This window comes from Pinus tabuliformis, chromosome 3_1, assembly GCF_031772625.1.
Source record: "Pinus tabuliformis cultivar Carrire ecotype Pingquan chromosome 3_1, CPIR1, whole genome shotgun sequence".
Lineage (NCBI taxonomy): Eukaryota > Viridiplantae > Streptophyta > Pinopsida > Pinales > Pinaceae > Pinus > Pinus tabuliformis.
In genome coordinates this window covers 244,571,824-244,592,280 of record NC_142301.1, presented here as the reverse complement: position 1 = coordinate 244,592,280, position 20,457 = coordinate 244,571,824, and the positions used below count along the sequence as shown (strand labels likewise).

At 35.6% G+C, this 20,457-nt stretch overlaps 1 protein-coding gene across 1 annotated transcript in view; it reads right to left on the bottom strand.

Annotated features, from left to right (window-relative positions):
- Positions 1-704: 704 nt before the first annotated feature.
- The window catches only part of LOC149186714 (putative methyltransferase PMT23), a 91,545-nt gene continuing 71,792 nt past the window's right edge, over positions 705-20,457 (bottom strand). Inside the window, exons 6-9 of the mRNA XM_089411095.1 lie at positions 2,320-2,494; positions 1,958-2,230; positions 1,390-1,584; positions 705-1,263 (exon numbers count right to left, since the gene is read on the bottom strand). Of these exons, the coding sequence (XP_089267221.1) occupies positions 1,059-1,263; positions 1,390-1,584; positions 1,958-2,230; positions 2,320-2,494 (848 nt within the window). The 3' untranslated portion in view covers positions 705-1,058. The remainder of the gene's footprint in view (positions 1,264-1,389; positions 1,585-1,957; positions 2,231-2,319; positions 2,495-20,457) is intronic.

The window sequence follows — 20,457 nt, the reverse complement described above, 5'->3', positions numbered from 1 at the left end:
GATAAAATATACACCACAATAACCTTTGCTTGACTGGAAAATGTCAAAATAGATTAAAATTCAGGCCTACATATATCATGTCAACTTGGTAAAAAATGAACAATTTTTGCATTCAATACAATGTTGAGCACCATGTGTATTTATTAAATGCATTCAACTATTACACTCATCACTAGTAAAAATAATGCATTGAAACAAAAGTGAAACCTCTCGTACAATTTTATATAAATCCTGAGTTTTTAAAAAGTCATCACACTTATTTCAGATACAGATACCATAGCCAGTGCCTCTAACCAAATCCATGCAACTTAGAACAATAATACGATGTTACATAGATTAATAAATATTTTATAGATGGCCAATTCCTTGAAGAATTCAGTCATAGCCCAAATGGACCAATAAACAATATGAAAATTGGAAAATGTGACGCCCTTATAAATTTTGAATATATTTTAATGGTCAATCTAAGGGACTGCATATAAAGCCAAACAATCTAACGACTATCTGAGAATTAGAACAAAGACAAAGCATACACGACAACAACCTTTGGTTGAGCTAAAAAAAGTCAAGGTAGATTAAATTCTAGGCCTACATCTATCATATCGACCTGGTAAGAAATGAGCATTTTTTGTATCCAAGACAATGCTGGGTACCACGTGGACATTTATCGAATGCATTCAACTATGGAGTACAGTTACCACTAGTAAAAATAATGCAAAATTCAATTCAAGCTTTCATATAATGTTACATAAATCAATAGATTTTCTCAACACGGCCAACTCCTTGCAGAATTTAGCCAAAGCCCTAAAGGATCAATAGATAACACGAAAGGTTGGAGACTATGCCCACCTTACAAATTTTGAATAAAATTGATCTGCTTCATCTGAGGGGCTCCGCACATAAAGCCAAACAATCTAATGACCATGTCAGTAAGAACAAAGATAAAACATACACCCGCTCTACCCTTTGCTTGAGCGAAAAAAATCAAGGTAGATTAAATTCCAGGGCCACGTATATCATGTCAACCTGGTAAAAAATGAAACATTTTTTGCAAACATTCAGGACGATGCTGGGCGCCACATAGTCTTCTGTGCACACAGGATCCCTTCCTTCTCTTTTGAGTATGTGAGTCGAACCTCCCAGTGCAATGATTTTATCAGGGTCTCCAATTCATTTATTATATCTAATTTATCTCGAAAAATTGCAGAGCCTCCTGGCCGTAATATCCGATCAACCTCTGCCATTACAGGTTCCAATTGGCACCTATAGTAAACAATTGAATTATTAACATAACATTTGAGCAGACAGTGAGACAATCCAAAAATGTCTGAAGATGATTAAACAAAAACAATGTCGGCAGAAGTGGTTAAGTAATTTATTTATCCCAACCTTTTCTTAAGCTTAGAGAACAGGTGATCAGCATGCAAAAGGTCATATGTCCTGGGGTATGTACTGAAAGACTGACACCAATCATGATAAATACCAAATAAACCACGGTCGTAGATGATTGGAAGTGTGTCAGGAGAATCTATTGGCACAACATTCATTACCCAAACATGCTGTCCTGCTAAAGCTGCAGCAAACCTGTCAAGTATACCATCTTATATCACACTTGAGAATAAAATATCGTTACTTCTAGAACATAAGAATAAGACCGCTAGCTGATAAAAAAGCCGCTAATACGTAAGTTAATAGTATAAGTTAGCGATTTTACTATGTAAATCTCTTTAGTTCGAATAAAAATGCAGTTCAAATAAAAATGCAACTACTCATCCTATCCATTGATAAGGTGTCACTAGCTAAGATCGTGTATAGTAAAAAACCACTGAAAAATTAAAAGTCGTACTAGTAAGCCCACATGCAAAATTCTGTGGGAATTTATCACCCACAGAATATCAAAAAGCAGAAGCTATGATATTCATAGGCAAAAGTATGGGAAAGGGTGAAATATCCCCACCCTCCATAAACTGCTTTCATATCCATAACATTCCGAACAGTAGACCAGTTGATTCCGAACCCAGTAAGGTAAGACTTGGTGACAACACGTCTCCAGTGATCAGTGTCTGATGTGAAGTCTATTGCTGCTTGTTTTCCATATAATCCAGCTTGCATGTTGTACAACCAGAAGGGAGGTTTTTCGAGCCTTAGAGGCCAATCTTCTGGCCACACAGTCCCACGCTCACCATCAGAAGTTGGCACCTTATGCAAGCAGCTCTTCATGGGAATATACCTGGCAAAGAATAAAAAAAAAAGTGAAACAAGACTTTATAGATGATTAATTTCAACGGATGTATAGGAAACACTTTTGGAAATGCATACCATGCAGCATTGGGATCATCAGTCTCATCACACATAGGAGGATCTTGCTTCCTTCTCAAATCATAACATGAATTTGATGTAGGTTTTTGATAAATCGCAACACCAACTGCATTGACCCTATCATTTTTTTTTGCAACGAGGTTCCAACACATTGATGCCGTCAAATCAGACATAGCTGCAAAACATCACTAAACAAAAATATTTAGCCTGAAGATAACTCGCATGCATAATTTACTAAGAACTATAAGAAAGAATCAAAACTAATTATTATATCCTCATAAATTAGGACAAGGAAAGAAGTGAAACTCTCAAATAGCATGCCAACTAAAATGAAAGCAATCCATAGAGAGAAAAACCTAAATATACATTTTTAAGATGCTTCTAAACATTTCACCCAAGCTCATGACCTTACAACCTACTCACCATTAAGTGGAAGTAATTTGAGTCAATGGTTGAAAACCAATAGAAGAAATGACTAGTGCGGGAAAATAATAGGACTGATTCTTCATTATTTTCAGGAATTTTTGGAAGAACACATAAATGAGAAGATAAGAAAAAGGTTCCACCCTCAATTCATTTGAATTCATACTGCATAAGAACACAGATTGATAGTTCAAAACTGGCTGTCATGGATAAAAAATTAAAATAGACAAGGATAAGATAAGATAGATAATTTTATGGATGACCACAACACTAGGTAAATGAGAGAAAAAATACATCCAGTGTACAGAAAAAAAGTGGAGTGGGAAAGCAACTCCTTGATCATCTTAATGTCGAGTGTGCAAAAGCAACTCCAAGCTGAATGTCTAGATAAGAGAAACTATAGACCTACATGATAATACATCCAAAAACCCTCTTACCAGAAATTGTTTTTCCACTCCAAAATTGACACTTATAAACCAAACATTACTAATTTCGGTAAACTAGGGAATCCAACTAAAATGGGAATTACAACCTTTTATACACCCTCTTAATGATCATTTTGTAGGAATTTACAGGGTAAGTTCCTCAGATAGAACACCAAAGGACATCGCTCACAAACAGATCACAGATCAATACACTAGTATTCTTGACGTGGTTAAAACCCTCAAAGAGGGAAACACTCCACGGCCTGAGCCAACGTGGCCACTTCAGGGAATTTATTAATAAAAGAATGAAAATTTACATAAGCTTCTCTCATGAATGGTTACACTACAAATGACCCCTCCATGCTCTTTAAATAGAGATCATGGACCAATCTGATGTTAAGCCACAGATCAAGTGTCGGTAATACCAAAGAGAGAATGAACCGTCGGATCACTTCATGTCTAGAACATATCATGACCGTCGGATTGTAAGTTACAAAAGTACATAATAAAGAAACACACTTTACCTAATTCTACACTAGACCAAGTTGTACTTAACTATTTCCTATGTGTCAGAATATCCTAACACATTTTATTTATTTTTACACACACAATCTCCCTAAACCACTGAAGCTTTTCATTGCTCAACGCTCTTGTGAAGATGCCTGCAGGGAAATGGCAAGTACAAGCAAAGCAACTCCAAGCTGAATGTCTAGATAAGAGAAAATATAGACCTACATCCAAAAACCCTCTTACCAAAAATTGTTTTTCCCCTCCAAAATTGACACTTGTAAAGCCAACATTACTAATTTCAGTAAACTAGGGAATCCAACTAAAATGGGAATTACAACCTTTTATACACCCTCTTAATGACCATTTTATTTCCTTTTACACACAGAATCTGCTAAACTATTGAAACTTTTCCTTGCTCAACGGTCTTGTGAAGATGTCAGTACAAGCTATATATATGTGTGTATGTGTGTGCATCCTTATATATATACAGCTGTGTATACACACACATATCTATATAATGTTATTTATATAATTATATACATAAATTTTTAATATATTTATTAATAAAGACTTTAATATTGATAATATATATATCTATAAATATATATATAGAATTAAAATAATAATAATAATAATAATTGCTATTATTATTATAGTCATTGGGCTTAGCTTGGGTGGTTGGGAGATATGTTGTTATCCTCCCCACAGGTTTCAAATCCTACATGTCAAAGTTGAGCTCATAATGAGTATTTCTTGTAATGGCTTTGAGTCTTGTTGTCTAAGCAATCCCACAAGGATCAAAACATGTATTCCCCATATGGAATGTAATGATATTTCTCATGCAAAAAATATACACATATAGAATTAAGGTTATTTATATATGTTATCTTATAAGATTAAATTCCCCAGTTATCGTTATTTTTTCATAGCTCCATTCTCTGTTCACTGTATATTTTTGTAGCTCCATTTGCTGCTCACTGTAAATTTTGCATGTCTCTATTTTCCGTTCACCGTGTCGCGACACTCTTTGACCATTGAGATAAGACTGAATTTAAATTTCAAGACAGAATTGGGTGAAAACATGGCTTATAGTCTAGCTGCAAGTGAGCACATGTGAGTGAGCATAGACCAAGATTCTGTAAATATAAAATGGCAAGCTATAATTTTCATTTTAGTATTTGAAAAAAAAAACCTCTCAATTGCAGGGAGCACAGATTAATGTCGGCATACATTTTGTGGTGGATGATCCCTTTCCATTACCAGATCCAAGCACGTCCAAATCTGTTTCCAAATCAGGATCAGGATCTGACCCAGGGATCCGCTGATCCATTCCCCAGGATCAATGGATCCACTAAGACAGCATTCTGGTCTTTGTGTTGCCCTTAGGATTTCAGGGAGCTACAAGAAATTCAAAGAGTTCTTTGGAATCATGAATAATCAATTCAGCATAACAGGATTTCTATCACTTTACTAACCACAGAGCTAAATGACAATGAGCATCATTCCATTTCTCAATTTGCACCAATCATGAGAAATCTTGTGCAGCAGAAACAACAAATTGCTAGACTAGAAGCTGAATGCAGTTTGCCGAGAGATATGGTTGTCAAATTGAGTGAAGCAACTTCGCCAGGGGCCTCCCATCAAAAATGTCAGTGAACTCAGCCCAAGGGAATTTCAAGAAAGGAACAGTGCATCAGCTGGTTGAGGACATGGAGATTGGGAAGCCAGAGCATGTCCCTTCAAAGGCTATCAGCCAACATGTTTTCCATCAAGTTTAATGTTTTTTGAAGTTATTAGGATATTCTATGTTTACTTCAGTATTCAGCATATATAGCTGTAAAAAATACTGGGATACTTTTCCTGTTGACATATGTAAGGTCTGCTTTCTGCATGAAAGAAACTGTTTATTTTGCATAAAACTATGGATAGAACTGTAGAAAATTAATGATCTGCACCCTAACCCCTGTTTACAATTTTGCATGTGTTCATTTGATCCAATCCACATGTTTTTTCTTGCTGATATAAATTTCAGAATGCATTATTTGTACACATTCAAATAGTATTTCTACTATTTAACACATTTCCTATCAGCTGTAATTAATGCTAAATTTACGCAAGCATTCAAGTATGAGACACTTATTTTTGGTCAAGGTGACCCCGGAAAAACCTTGCAGCCTTTTGGAAAAAAAGGGTCTTCAAAGGAGGATTTTATTGCTTGAGAAATTATTCTAAATACGGTCTTCAAAAGAGGATTTTATTGCTTCAGAAATTAGTCTAAGTACATAAAAATAACCACAGTACTTATCTCCCTTTAGCTAAAGCTTTAAATGCAATTTCTGGAAATTTGCGCCCACTGAAATAATTTCCAGATTTTACAAAATTTCATGCCCAGAAATTTCCTGCACTTTCACACAGCGCAGCTCCTTGATTTCTGTGCTCTGAAAGCAGCCTCGAAATCTGTGCCAAGTCAGCCTCGAAATCTGTGCTGAAGATGCCTCGAAATTTGTGCATATAGGTGACAGCAGTGCCTTGAAACCTGTGCTGGGCGGTGCCTCGATTTCTGCACCTTCCTTTCTCAGAATTTTGTGCCCAGAATTCTCAGAATTCGTGCAGTTGTCTCCTCAGAAATCATGCAGCCCTGAGCCTCGAAATGCGTGCCTTTTTGCCTCGATTTCTGTGCTTCTCTATGGCTGCCTTACTCCTTGATTTCTGTGTTGTTGTAGCTGCCTCCTTTGCCTAGGAATTCAAGCTCTCCTCCTCAAGCTACAAACTCTCCTTGAATTTCTCCTCTCCTCTTCTCCTCTTGCTCTCTCAAGTGTGAAGTGAAGAATGAGCCTCCCTTTTCTCCTTTTGTCTTTTGGAAAAGATTGAATCCCTAACCCTAGGATTCAATGGTTGAGATTTAATCTCCAAATCTCAAGATGTGTGGTTGAGATCACTTTTCCCAAATGACCCCCTCATACATTGGCCCCATTACTTAAAAGCCTCCTAGTACCTTTTTCAAGTTGTATATCTTTTTCTAATTTTCTCATAAAGTGATTTTCTCAACTCACTTTAATATTAGAAAAGTGAACTATGTACTTTACACATAAAGTCACTTTATAAAGTACAAGTGACTTTAATATTAGAAAAAGTACATGGTACACCACTTTTAAGTATCTCTTCCACCCATGACATTAATATAACTCATAAATGTCACCAAGTCAAAAGTCATTAATGTGTCTACTAGGCTAAAAGGGATAAATGCCTAGTAACACCTCTCCTTGGTATTATTTTCAACAAGTAATATGGAATTCGCTGTTTAGCACAGCTACAGCATTATATAATACAAATTTCTTAGTTTCAGTTAAAAACACAAACAAGGCCTCTAACACTTTATCCTTTTTTTATTCTTTTTTAAAGTAAATTTTATTGTACAAACCAATGTAATATATGATCACCAAAAGAAGTGTGCTTAGCTCCTCAAAGCTGGAATAGGCCTTTTGATAAACCTCTTGAAATGGAAACAACCACATGACTTTTGCAACTATAACTGGGGCAGACTCCAATATAAAATGCAAGACGATTTAATTAACTAAACATAGGGTATAAAAAGTGTTAGGTTTTGAAACTTATTTAAAGTCATGATGTAAGAAATGAATCAGAAACACATGGAGATGAGTGGTCCTTGAAACAAGCTAACACAATGGGAATGAATCAGCTGTGATGCAATTCAAAAATGATCCAGTTTGTTTCAATCTATTAACACCTCAAAACAGCACAACATTTTTTTCAAATGCTTCTAAATGTCTATTATCCCTCAACCTCAATTGTGCCGTGGGCTCTCAGTGGGATGCTATGTCACATGGTTCAAGTTCAACAATGAGTAAGTTCAATAATAACAACTCAATGTAAGTTTTTCTATTTATACAAACACCATTATAAAAGAAACTAGAACATTGACATAAAGGCCTGTCCTATGTGCACATTTTGAAGAGCAAAGTCTTGAACCTGTCATAGTTGTCACCTAAGCAAAACAGATTTCAGAAGGCTAAGGCTTGCGGAGGGTTGGAGCTGTGTTATCTGCTAGGTTACACCAAAGAGAATCTGAAGACCCCATGGCCCAATGTACAGGGCACTCATCAATTTTTTTAGAAGTCCAGAAGTCAACAGACACCTGCTGAAGTTTTCTCTCTCCTCTTTCTACTTTCTTCTCTCTCAAATTTCACAAAGCTAGAGGAAATTGTATTAAATGTCGCTAGTATGATGAACTGTTGTAACAGGTTAGGTGACTCGGCACTCAATCATCAAGTGAGTACACTCCAGAGTGTTTTTCTTCACTTAGCTAATTATTCTTGTTTTTCAGCGATGAATAACTAGAGTTTTTTCACTCACACACCTCCAAAGCTAGAATGTGGCTTGATGATTAAGCTTTGTGTCCATCCTAATGCCTAGATTCAATGTATATTACCTTACTAGGACATATATAAAGCGTCGCAAAATTTTTAATTTATTAAAAATTCTCGCAAAACGGAATTTTTAATTAAATTCCTTGTAAAATTGTAAATAAATGATCCTAGAAGATGTTGGGGCATATAAATACTCAAAAATCATGCTCTCCATCCCAACATCCTTCTAAGGTCCACTTTGAGGGTCAAAAAATCAACCATGCCGCCTCAAAACCCACTTTTCCTATGTTAGTGGCATAAAGTGGTGGAAAAAAATGCAAAAAATTAATAAATTGTGAACATAATAAATGTGTCACCAAGTGAAAATGATGTGCAAAATAAAGTCAAGACAAAGATGGTTGGGAAGCTGTTCAAACATGACTTGGCAGCCACCTTGGAAGACTAAGCTACAAGTTTTGATGAGGTCGAGTTAATTGCCTATTTGTGGGGGTCGATTTGCTTACATGGCAAGGTCGAGTTCCTTTCTTGATGATTACGATTTGGCTGGCAGTTAAACTCAGATATGATTGGGACTTGCAGTGGGATTCAACTCCCCCTCAAACTCTCACCCATCCACACTTATTGACACACAATTACAAGGGGTCCATGCAGCAGTCCACTTCAGCCATATGTACAGCAAAGAAATTCCTCACGCAAGCTAAAAAAAGACACCTGTTTGGGCCGTTCTGTTAGCTACTAGTTTAGTTGGATATGGCTCCCACTTATCTCCACTAAATCTCCACACTTGGCAGACTTCTTAACTCACACCAGCCAACATGGAGATACACACAACAATTGGAGAATACGTTGCCAGTCTTTTGAGATCCTACAGCAGTTCGACTTCACACTTGGTCAGTCTTTGCTACAAATGGAGATTCGACCTCCCCTTGGGATTATCACCATCTTTGACACTTGTTTCATCATTTCACATTGGGATTCCCTCCCATTCTTGTATAAAGAGACCCATTGGGCTCTATTATTGTCACGGTCGAAAAGCTTATGCTTGGGAAAACGGTGTTGGAATTTGTACTCTTTTATTTCTCTAATAAAATCAAAGACTTTGGAGGTCAGAAGGTGCTTTGTCTTGCTTGCTGATGGAGGTAACTTATTGATGTTTTAGTTTGTTTCATAGCTTGTAAGCTTAGATCCCTAGAGGGATAGTGTTATCTCAGGGAAGTGATTAGTAAGTATTTACATTTCATTTGGTAGACTTTACATTTGATCTAATCATTGTGGGTACTTGTGAATAGCTTACATTGATCCTTTTCTCTTGCAAAGTCTCTAGCTATTGCTAACAAGCATTTGGAGAAGTTGTGATGTGTACTTGCAGGTTGTCTCTAATATCCAAGCAGATTAGGAGTATTCACTCGAACCACTTCCAAAGGGCTGCCACATTTTGATCTTCGAGGAATATTTGAGAGGGTTCCACTAGCCACTATTTGGCTTTCTTCCATCAAATGAATTTCATGAACTTTGGTTACTTGTTTGCGCTTATATTGAAGATTTAGAGCTTCTAGGCTCTTCTAAGGGGCTGCTGTGTTAATATCAGTCCCATTTGTCCAAGGGAGTCAATATTTCCTCGTTTATCCTTGAACAAACAAAACCTTTTCCTGTAGATGATTAAAATCAACAGTTTAACAAAGCTTAGGTTATATTTTTGCTCATGATTGTTTTTGGTTTTTCATGAGAATTTGAGCCCTACCAATTTGGTTATTTGGCTGCCTTTTTCACCGGTTCATAGGGTTGAATTGCAAGCAAGGAAAGCCCTCTCTTGAAGCTCTTTTTGGACTATTTCATTAGAGGCTTTTGGGCAGCAAATCAGCCCCTCTTTAGGGGCTGATTTGACAGCCTTTTCAGGCATCTTTTGTTGACTGCTTTGTGGCAGCGAAAGTTTCTTTCTTGGACAGACTTCAAGTCTCCTTCTCCTTCAGGCTTGGTACTGCCAATAGCCATCCAAGGACTTTGAAATTAAATCATTGTAAACCACCATTCTTGGGAGTCCTTTTGAGGAAAGCTTTTCCTTTTTTAACATTTTGGTGGAAGGATCTCTTTAATTTCCAAGGAACTCTTTCTTTCTATTGCTTTTGGGTTGTGGGTCTTGAAGAGCCAAACTCAAAGGTGATTTGTAATTTCCTATTTTATTAAGGTCCCTTTTTTGTAACAAAATTCTTTGGGAAAAAGTACCATTCCCCTTTGAGAGAATCATTTGTAAACAATTCCCAATGAGCAAAAACTCCATATCCTTCTCATCATATAAGGGGATCCTCCCTTAATAAAATTTAACATTTTCTCTTGGGAGCCTGGGGACTTTTTCCCCTTGGCATCCCTCTCTTCCCCACTTGGGGAAGGTCTTCATGTGATTGATTGAATCATTATTATTAGGGTGACTAAAAATTCATGTGGCCAAATACTCACTAAAAGACAAAAGTGAAGAAAAAACAAAAAAGATGGCGTCCACAAGAAGCAGTGGCTTTTTTTCAAAATGTTTGTTTTGTTCAGAGGAATATTCTAATTGTCAAGAGTCATTTCGAAATAAAAATGTGGTTTGCAAAAAATGTTACAAAACTTTTACCTTAGTCGAATCTCTAAGTGATGCACAAAAACAATCAATCTCAAGAGATATAGAACAATTAATGGAAATATTTAAGCGGCAACATGCAGATTTTAATGAGGAAACAAAGAAAACAGAATCCAAAATGCAAGTGGAATGATCATCATCACTCTTACAAAAAGATGTAATCCAGTGTACCGAGAAAGTGCAGTTGGAAGATCAAGAAAAAGACAAAATAACCAAACTTCGGCAAAACAAGAAAGCGTTATAAGAATATGAAGATCTTGCAAATATGCATTACAGAGAAGTAATGGAAAAGGTGAAGAAATTTCTCGCCTCAAGGAGCACGTTGAAAAATTAATTACACAAGCCTAGAAGACTAAGGTCACAAAGAAGAAACTCAAGAAGCCCCTATCTGACAAGAAGAGGAAAATTTACGTTTAAAGAACCTTAATAAAAAATTATTAGAACAAATCAAAAGTTTAAAAGATGAAAATAAGGATATTAAGGCTAAAGTCAACAATTCAGAAAACAAAGAACTTTCACGTAATCAAAATCTTCTTACGAAAATAAAGAAGGTTAAAAGTGACAAAAAAGTCGCTAAAAGACAAGTTAGAACAACTTACACAAGAAGAAGTATCGAAATCCACAGTCATAACAGTCCAAGTTGAAGCTAAGGGAACAAATATGGATCCAATCAATATTACAATTCAAGAAGAGGATAAACCAAATGAAGCGAAGATGTACTCAGAAGTTGCAGTTCAACCAATAGAAATTTCAAGTGAAGATTTCACAATTAATTAAGTGACTATTGTACCTGAAAGAAATCAGATTCCTTCAATAAACCGCGAAATTACCACAAACAAATTGAGAGATCACATCACAAGAACTCATTATCGCCATTCAAATTATAAAAGCAGATATCTCAACCAGAAACAAGTGACTTATGTTCTCAAGAACGTCGATGTCACCATAATTCAATCTTGTGATAAAAATCCATCTCAAGTTTTCAGTAACCGCAAGAGTCCACAAAAGATTGATTTAGGATGGTCGGATTCCTTCTCAGTGTGACAGTTTTGTTTATCTCTTAAAATATCCTATCATCTTGTATCAACGAAGATGACAACTCCAAGAATTGAAAGAGTTTTGAAAGATGCGAAAAGATTTAAATAAAAAGAAACAGATGATGTGCCTTGTCAACAATAAGCTTTGAGGACAAAGCTTTTTGAAGAGGAAGGCAATGTTATGAATAAAATATAAATATAATAATAATAAGGAATAGTTAACTAAATAGTAAATTAGTAATTAGTTAATCAAGAGGCATGTCCCCAAAGGATATGACCATTCATGAAAGGGAACTGCTTAGGTATATAAAGCAGACCTTCATTTGTAACTCAATCATCTCACTTGTATTCAAATATTCTTCTCTAATATATTATTGTCCTATCATGGATGTTTAGATATATCAGATCTTTTGAAGTAGTTTATTGTGTATACGAACTTTGTTTGTTACAACTGATGAGCTAGCGGGAAGTGATCCCTTCGTGTGGATCCGCCCAAATAGTTTTTGTGGACGTAGCAGCCACCGATCTCCAGTGTCCATCAACCACACATTCAAAAAATAAAAAACTAGCTTTGCCAAGCAATGAAGCTAAGCATAAGTGAGAGTACGAATTGACAGCACAAGCACCAAGTTATCCTTCCCAACAAAATTCATGGGAGAAAAGTATTTTGCACACATGTATGAATATATATTTTTATATATTATAATGCATATATATTCCAAGAATACCTATGCTCCCCAAGGTTAAAGTCTCCCTAGCAACATATTTGACCCTTGTGGACAAATTGAGGTTATGCCTGCACTTGTGCAAAATAGTTACCATGATTTGCAACTTCGTAGCCAAAAGATTTTAACTTGAATGTTGCAGGCTAGCTACATTCATGGTAAAGAGAAGGGAGCCTTAGTTGAGGTGACAGTGTGTTATCGCTCCATCGTTGCCCCTTAACCTAGTAGTTTCTCTATAGGATCCCCTCCTAGAACCCTTGCTAGTTTGAGGGGTAACAAGGCCACCTTTGGATGTAACCCTTGTTGAGGGTCTAAGCAAGTGACCTATATATAGCTCCTGTAAATACCCTCTCGAATGATTGTATTCATCTTTTGTTTGGTTGGTAAAAGGTAACCAGGTAGAGATGAAAAAAAGAGATGATGCTACTACCTATAGTTGTTTCATCTTGCCATGAGCAATTTTCAAAACCCTAATTAGTAAAACAAGAATAAAATCATGTGTGACCCACTGGTAAGGAGAGCATTTTTGGGAGTACCTTTGCCCAAGTCAGCAACATGCTCCAAAGAACACTCCAGAATGGGGGAAATTCGATAGCACACTCACAAAGTTGCTCTCACAACACTAGCATCCAATGTTACCAAAAAATTTGGATAGAGCCAAAACCAATTGGTCCAAGGTGGTTCCCAGCAAAAGGGAGCCAACCCAATTGTCAAATTGGACCAGAGGTTTGTTCGAAGAACATTGGACAAACTAGCGAATTCAACATATTCTGATTTAGACCAACCCTCGCTAAGCACCAATGCAGCCAAAAATAGGAAAAGATCAAGAACTCTTTTTCCCATAAAATTTATGGATCCTACTTTGATTTCCAATACCCTACATTTCCCAACAAATAGTACTAGTACCAATGAAAGTACTCTATTACATGGAAAGATAAGAATGCATAGAAAATTTTCTTCAAGCTATATACCAAGTTAATTCCTTTTCTCAATGGAGGAAAGAAATTAACATTTGTTATATTCACCCTTACATGCTATATACATGAGTAAGTTTTGCATAGTTCATGTCCAATGGTTTAGACTCATATTGATGTACATAAATATATCATTTTTATTAAAACTTGCTTATTTTATGTATGTTTTAGTTGTCGGTTCCAATCCAATCCCAATTTGACCCTTAGCTAATTCTAGTTGTCGATTCCAATCCAATCCCAATTTGACCCTTAGCTAATTCTAGCCTCAATCTAAGTCTCAATTTTGATAACCTTGTTCCCATCCAATGCACGTTTTCAAAGTGGGTGCAAACGGGGGAGCAACACAGCCATGCAACATTGAAGCTAACAATTGACATCATAGCCCAATAAAATTTTCCTTGAGAAGCCCTATTTAAAAAACAAAGGAAAAAAGGAATAATGGGCTTGGATTACAAAAGGAATAATCCTACAACTTAATTTTTTTTGGCCTCAAACCAAAGTCAAAACTTCCATAATGATAGACAACAACAACCTTCAAATATTGCTACTGTGATTCTCAACAATTTTGTTGGTGTGGCAACAGCTACTTCTAGGATAAAACAAACCCATTGAAGATGGATCTTTTGGATACTATTATCAGGCCCATAAAATCCTTTATGGATGAAAGGTTTGGGTGCCTAGTCCATTTGAGTTTGATTAGGACAAGACAAAGAGAATTCAACTTCTCGTACTTCACGACATTATCACGAGCAAGAGGACCGTTCCCTAGCAATCATCTAGGCAAAGTTTGCAACTTATCCCTTCTAGTTTAAAACCATTTTCACACTTTTGTATCGTGCTCACAACTTCGATGACTTGACTGTTAGTAGGGATCATTATCCTTACCTCACATAGTTTTCCTCTATAAGGCCATCGCCTTAACCAACCCTAACAAGCAAGTCCATCATTGGATTTTGGAGGTCAAATGTTTATTACAATAAATTGGCATCACAATGGACTTGCCTCTCTTCGATCAAGTATTCTTTAGACACTCTTGGTCCTATCCTACCGACCAAGCAAGAATTGAATAGGATATGAAAGAAGGCATTTATAGACAATAAGGCAATACTTCCATGTCACTCGGATCGTCCCACCAGGCTAGTTGAGTCCCAAGGGCCTTCTATGTAGAGCACTTCATGGAGCTAAAGGATGGCTTGAATGTTCAACCTTCTTACACACTTCATTCAATGCAAACTATAAAGATACCTCTTGGCCATTTCAAGGTTGGTTGACACTAACTTCGAGTGGAAGCCAAACACCATATATCTCTTATATATAGACCCGACTAGCTCTACCATATTCAAGAGATTGATTTGAGGAGCACTTCAATTTTTGTTGCCCCACCTACTATTAAATCTGAGGGCGATACTACTACCTCTTCAAGGTTCCCCAAAACTCCATTTCCATCTCCAAACAGTGGACCAGCAATGCCTTTCCTTGATCATGGAGGAGGCCCTCCGACTGAAATCTCATTCACTCTAGCCACCCTCCTCCCTCCAACCAAAGTATCCCAACTAATCACATATTTCTTTCTAGTGCTCCCACTGAATAAAGGCACCAAGAAACAAGCAAACAATAATATTGTTTCAACTTCTAGATCTATGAAACCTAGAAGGACCATTTCTTAACAAGAAGTTGTCTCTTCTAAACAGAAAGATACATCACAGACTAACTCTTCCATTGAGTCGTCCATCAAAAGTTTATTTTCTACAGCATTGAATGTCAGGAGAGATAAACACACAAAGGTTGTTGGCTAGGAGGGAAGAATTCCATCCCCGACTTCAAGCAACAGCTTCACCAAGCATTGATGTTCATTCCTCTGTACCCTCATACAAGCCTTTCCTCCAAGACTCTAGTTTCAAACAATATCCACACCTTGTATTCGCACTCAAATTTTGTACTTTGCTTTCTTGTATTATTTCTTACCTCTTATAGATTACATTGCATTTTATCTTGTTTTTATAGGAGTAACCTTTACATTCCCATTTTAGATCAACAATGATATACTTAGCAACTACATTCACCTATTTATAGTGATTTGTTATACATTGGTCAACTTATCTTATATTATCTTACTAGACCAACAATCCCTTTTTAGGTTTCAAGTTCAATGCTCTCCACAAACGATCTACACCTCCCTCGTGTCATTGGCTCTTAGAATCCCTTTTGTTTTGATACCATATATGATTTTTAACAATACACGCATGACAATACAAGGGCTAATGTCCGCACAAAAATAACATGATTTCATATTGCTCGTTGTGTTTCATCATACATGTTTCTTTATTGAAGATATATGTTTTTTATCCTTGTTGACCACTCCATGTCAACTACCCCATAGTTATACATCTTTTCATGCATGGATTTCCATCATGTCCGAGCACTCAGATGATCCATAGATTCATCATTATTAGCTATATGTACACTGGAGTTTTGTAAACCCATTGTGCATTTTGTAATGTAAATGATCCTAGTAAGACAAATGTATGTACCAACCTAGGTAAATTTATTTTTCTAATGATGATTTCTATCATATGAAGCTTTTAGTCTCACTGATTCATGTGTGTTTCTAAACACGGACGATCGGAAGAGTTTTTCCCTCTAGCCTCACCCTAAAGCTAGGGTGGATTTTGTCGTCGGGATTTTAAATGAGTCCTAGTGTTATTTATCGAGTCTCTGTAAAAATGATTTGGGAATAATTCTAACTATTTAGTTAGATTATTTTATTACAAATCACTTAGTCTATTAGATCATATTTTGTGTCGCAAAAATCGGTAATTTTTGAGGGTCTATAACGAACGGTTGTTCCCCCTTCATGGGTTAAAAATGTAATATTTCATGTAAAAAATATTTAGTGTATGGTCTCTCATAGTTAGACACCATGGCTAAATATTAGAGGGTTAGAAAAATCAATAATCCCCTCATGAATTAATTAATTAAAAATTCTGCTTAAAATAATTTAAAATGCTACAGCCATAAATTTAATTAATTTAGGTCCTACGAAAAATTAAATTCTCCAACATTTAAAATTCGTGGGTTTTAAGGTTTTAAATTTTTGGAGGTCCCAGGCAAAGGGAATATTGAAAATTTCAAGATATTTTGAACCCTTGGGCCATAGTAGTTAAGTCAAAGTCAATTTTTTGCGGCAATTAACTCAAAATAATCATTTTTGAGTTAACTAAAAGAAAATTAAAAGTGAAATTCGAATTTCCTTAAAAAGTAACTTTATTTCAATGGTGATGATTAAAAGATTATTTGATTTTCATCAACGGTTGAGATTGCCTTGACGAGGATCAAGCCAACTAGTCGTTGGAGAATTTTTCTATAAATGAGCGGCCTCTCTCCATTATTTGGATCCGATTTCTAAATCGTGTACTTGCTCTAAGAAAGAACCTGTAACTTTTTCTAGTTAATAAAATGCAAAGACCTTGGGGTTTCAGATTGTGGTGTTCCTCTTTCAGATTTATGTGATAATATTGTTCTTAATACTTTGTTGTTTTTATTTGCATTTGATGGTTAATAGCCTTTGAAGATTGATTTGTGTACAGGTATCTTGCATAGATTTCTGGGCTTTTAGAATATTATTTTGATTTGATAGAAGTAGCAGGAATCTCTATTTCTTGGTCATTTTATGATTAATTTTAAATCTCTATTAATCTAACAATCAAATCTATGTATGTAGAAGTTATCATTTAGGATTTGGGCATTTGGGGAAGTCCTCAGTTGGACCAACTGACTCTCATTTTACATAATCTAAAGAGCCCACTGTTTTTTAATTTATGAAGTTATCTTATAAAATGTTTTATTTACAGGGTTGTTCTTAGACTTATACCTCTTTAAAATTTCAAAATTATTTCTAAATTTGTGCAAAATTTGTTTAAATCTAGCTAATCTCTTTGATCTGCAGATCTACTAGATCTGTAGAATATTATTGTCGATTTGTAAATATCAAATTTATAATTCATTGGGGTTTCGGGTATTTCATATTTTTGTATATACATGCTTTGGGGTTTTCTGTCTTTTATTTGTGCAGGAAAAAATCTGAAAATGGCAAGTAATTTTTGTGGATTCCGGAGAGAGATCTGAGACCCGGAGGGCATCTCCATTTTGTTTGCAGGTTGAAGAAAAATTGCAAAAAGATTGTGGGCAAATTTTTTAAAGCCTTGAGGCCCTGCGCTGGCCATCTCCCACCTCCTTACGGCCTCCCATCATTCTCCTTTCAGCCTCCCTTTCTTCACCCTCCTTCATCACTAAATTTTCTCCACAAATTTCCCTAGAAAATTTAACAAAAAAATTCCGAGTTTGGCATTTGCATTGGAGAATTTTCAATGACTTGGGCAGCCCATCTTCAAGTGTCTTCAAGCCCCTAGGGGCTGACTAGTGCACATCTTCTAAACCCTTACCTCTTTCATTGATCTAATTGAAAGCAAAACTAATACTAGCATAAAATTTTAGTTATCTGAAATTTAGCAGCAAATTAGTTTGCATCTTTCACTGCATTACATTTCAAAAATATAATTACTTTCAGAAACTTTTACATGCTATTTTCTGAAAATTATTTCGCAATTTTTTCCAGTAATTTTCTGAGTTTTTAGTTCAAATACATCAATAGATCAGAAAAAATTAAACTCGGAAATTTTTTGAATTTAGCAGCAGATTTAATTTACATTTTGACTGTTGTATAATTGCAGAAATAGAAGTTAGCTTCAGTAACTTCTGCAAACAAATTTTTGAAAATTGTTTTACTGTCGTTCATTAGTTTATTTATGAGTTTTTAGATCAAATACATCAATAGATCAGAAAGAATTAAACTCGTAAATTTTCTGAATTTAGCAGCAGATTTAATTTACATTTTTACTGTTGTATAATTGCAGAAATAGAATTAGCTTCAATAACTTTTGCAAACAAATTTCTGAAAATTGTTTTACTATTGTTCAGTAGTTTATTTCTGAGTTTTTAGATCAAATACATCAATAGGTCAGAAAAAATTAAACTAATAAATTTTTTGAATTGTAGCTATCAGTTTGTCATTTAAATTTTTCTGTTGTTATACATAGAAATTTATGAATATTGCATGGTTACAGGACTGTTGTACTAGAATATATTGTTGGTTTTAACATTTGATGTAAGAGCAGATTATTAGACTGATATTTCATTAATGTGATCTGAGTTTAAAACATTTAGTTTAATTTCTAAAGTTCATTTGTTTTTTACATGCTTATGCAAGTAGGACTAATCTAGTTTTACTTATGCATCTAATGATCTTGATTGAGTATTTCATACAAATGAATTTTTGAATTTAAAGGTGTTTTGTTCCAGCATTTTACATTTCAGTCCATTGTGCATTTTAGTAATTATTTGTGCAGATTTTACATTTTGCAATGCTAGTATAAGTAGTTGTTTTCACATTTAGATCACCACCTTTCTAAGCCTTAAGTTAAGTAACATTTTAGACATTTTAGAAATGATTTTAGGCCCTCCTTTAATTAAAATTAACCAAGTCCCTGCATTTCACATAGCTTTAAATTTTGCATTTGCATATGAGACAGTCGAGTCTTTTCAGCAGTAGTTTCCCATCCTTTACTTGAACCTTATTTTCTTCGCAAGATAGTTGACTCCACAAGGCACCGGTATCACTTTCTTCAAATCATTTTGAATCCTTAAAATCTTGCGCAATCTAAAACAAGTATTGGTTGCTTAGTTGTGTCTCCCAAGTTGGTTGGTTTCCCACTAATCTTTCATTTTTCCATTTCCATAGGGTCTATCCCCCTTAATCTCCTATTGGGAGACAACTCAAACAAAGTGATTGGGGATCAGTGTGACAGCCCCTGATCTGAGCCGTTGTCGTGTTGCCTAGACATTCTGTGTGACAACAATCCTAATCAAGCTTTGATTGGTCTTTGATATGGGTGGAACCAAAGGAAAAGTTCCAAGTGGAACCCTTTTCAAATCCCCTATAGGAAGGTCAAATTTTGCATCAAAAGCAAGCCATTGTGAAGGTAAAGTTTCAACAGAAACAATATAAACATGAATCCAAAGAAATTGAGGAAGATATCCAAGAGTAGTACCCACAATATTCTGAAAAATAAGACCACATCAAGATTGTCATTGTGTAATATCCTAGATGTGAAATGCATTAAACGTTGATGTGCATTTCAAACAATGAATGGTCACTAGTAAAGATGCCCCACCAGTTATGCTTATTGCATACAACAAAAAGCCTTTGAAGTATGATGTAATAAAAGCAAGTTGCCTATGCTTTTATTTATAGAATAATGCACATGAACACTGAGGAGGGGAAATGAGATGTAAGATCCGAAGTCTTATTAAGTGGCAAACACCAATGGGAAACCTTTCATAGATATGACCCTTTGGAAAAGGGAAAAGGGAAAAGGATTCCATTCTCTATTATTAATTCTCACTCTCAATTTTGTTTTTTCTCATCTTATCATGGTGGTTGAGGAGCTTTCATAGTGGGAGAGTGAATTCTAGTTTTCAACCTTGTGGAGGTGCTCAATCCAACCATTTGTGAAGGATTATTGGTGTGGATAAGAAGCAAGGGACTTCACTAGCACAATCTTGATCTCTATAGAAAGGTGCAACAACAACAACAAAGAGGATGCATAGCTCTAATTTAGTGGTGCAAGCAAAGAATGCTTAACATCATGGGCTGGTAGTGAAACTTGCAGGTTAATTTAGGTAAGATTACTTTGTCTCATGGTTGGACCCAACAGGGTTCTTTTTCCTTGTGTAGTCATTTGATTTCACTAACCAACAAGGGTTTGTGTCATGTATTACTATTGTTTACCCAACAGATAGCTTGGGGTTTGGAATGAGACACAGTTTCCCTTGTCATATGTAGACAATCATCACAAGGATCACTTTGCACTATATTGTGGGTGCTAAATCCTCCAAAGCAAATCATTGTGCATAGAATTTCATGGAAAATAAGTGTTTTCTTTTACCTTAATGTTTATTTGCAGGTGTACATTACTTTAAA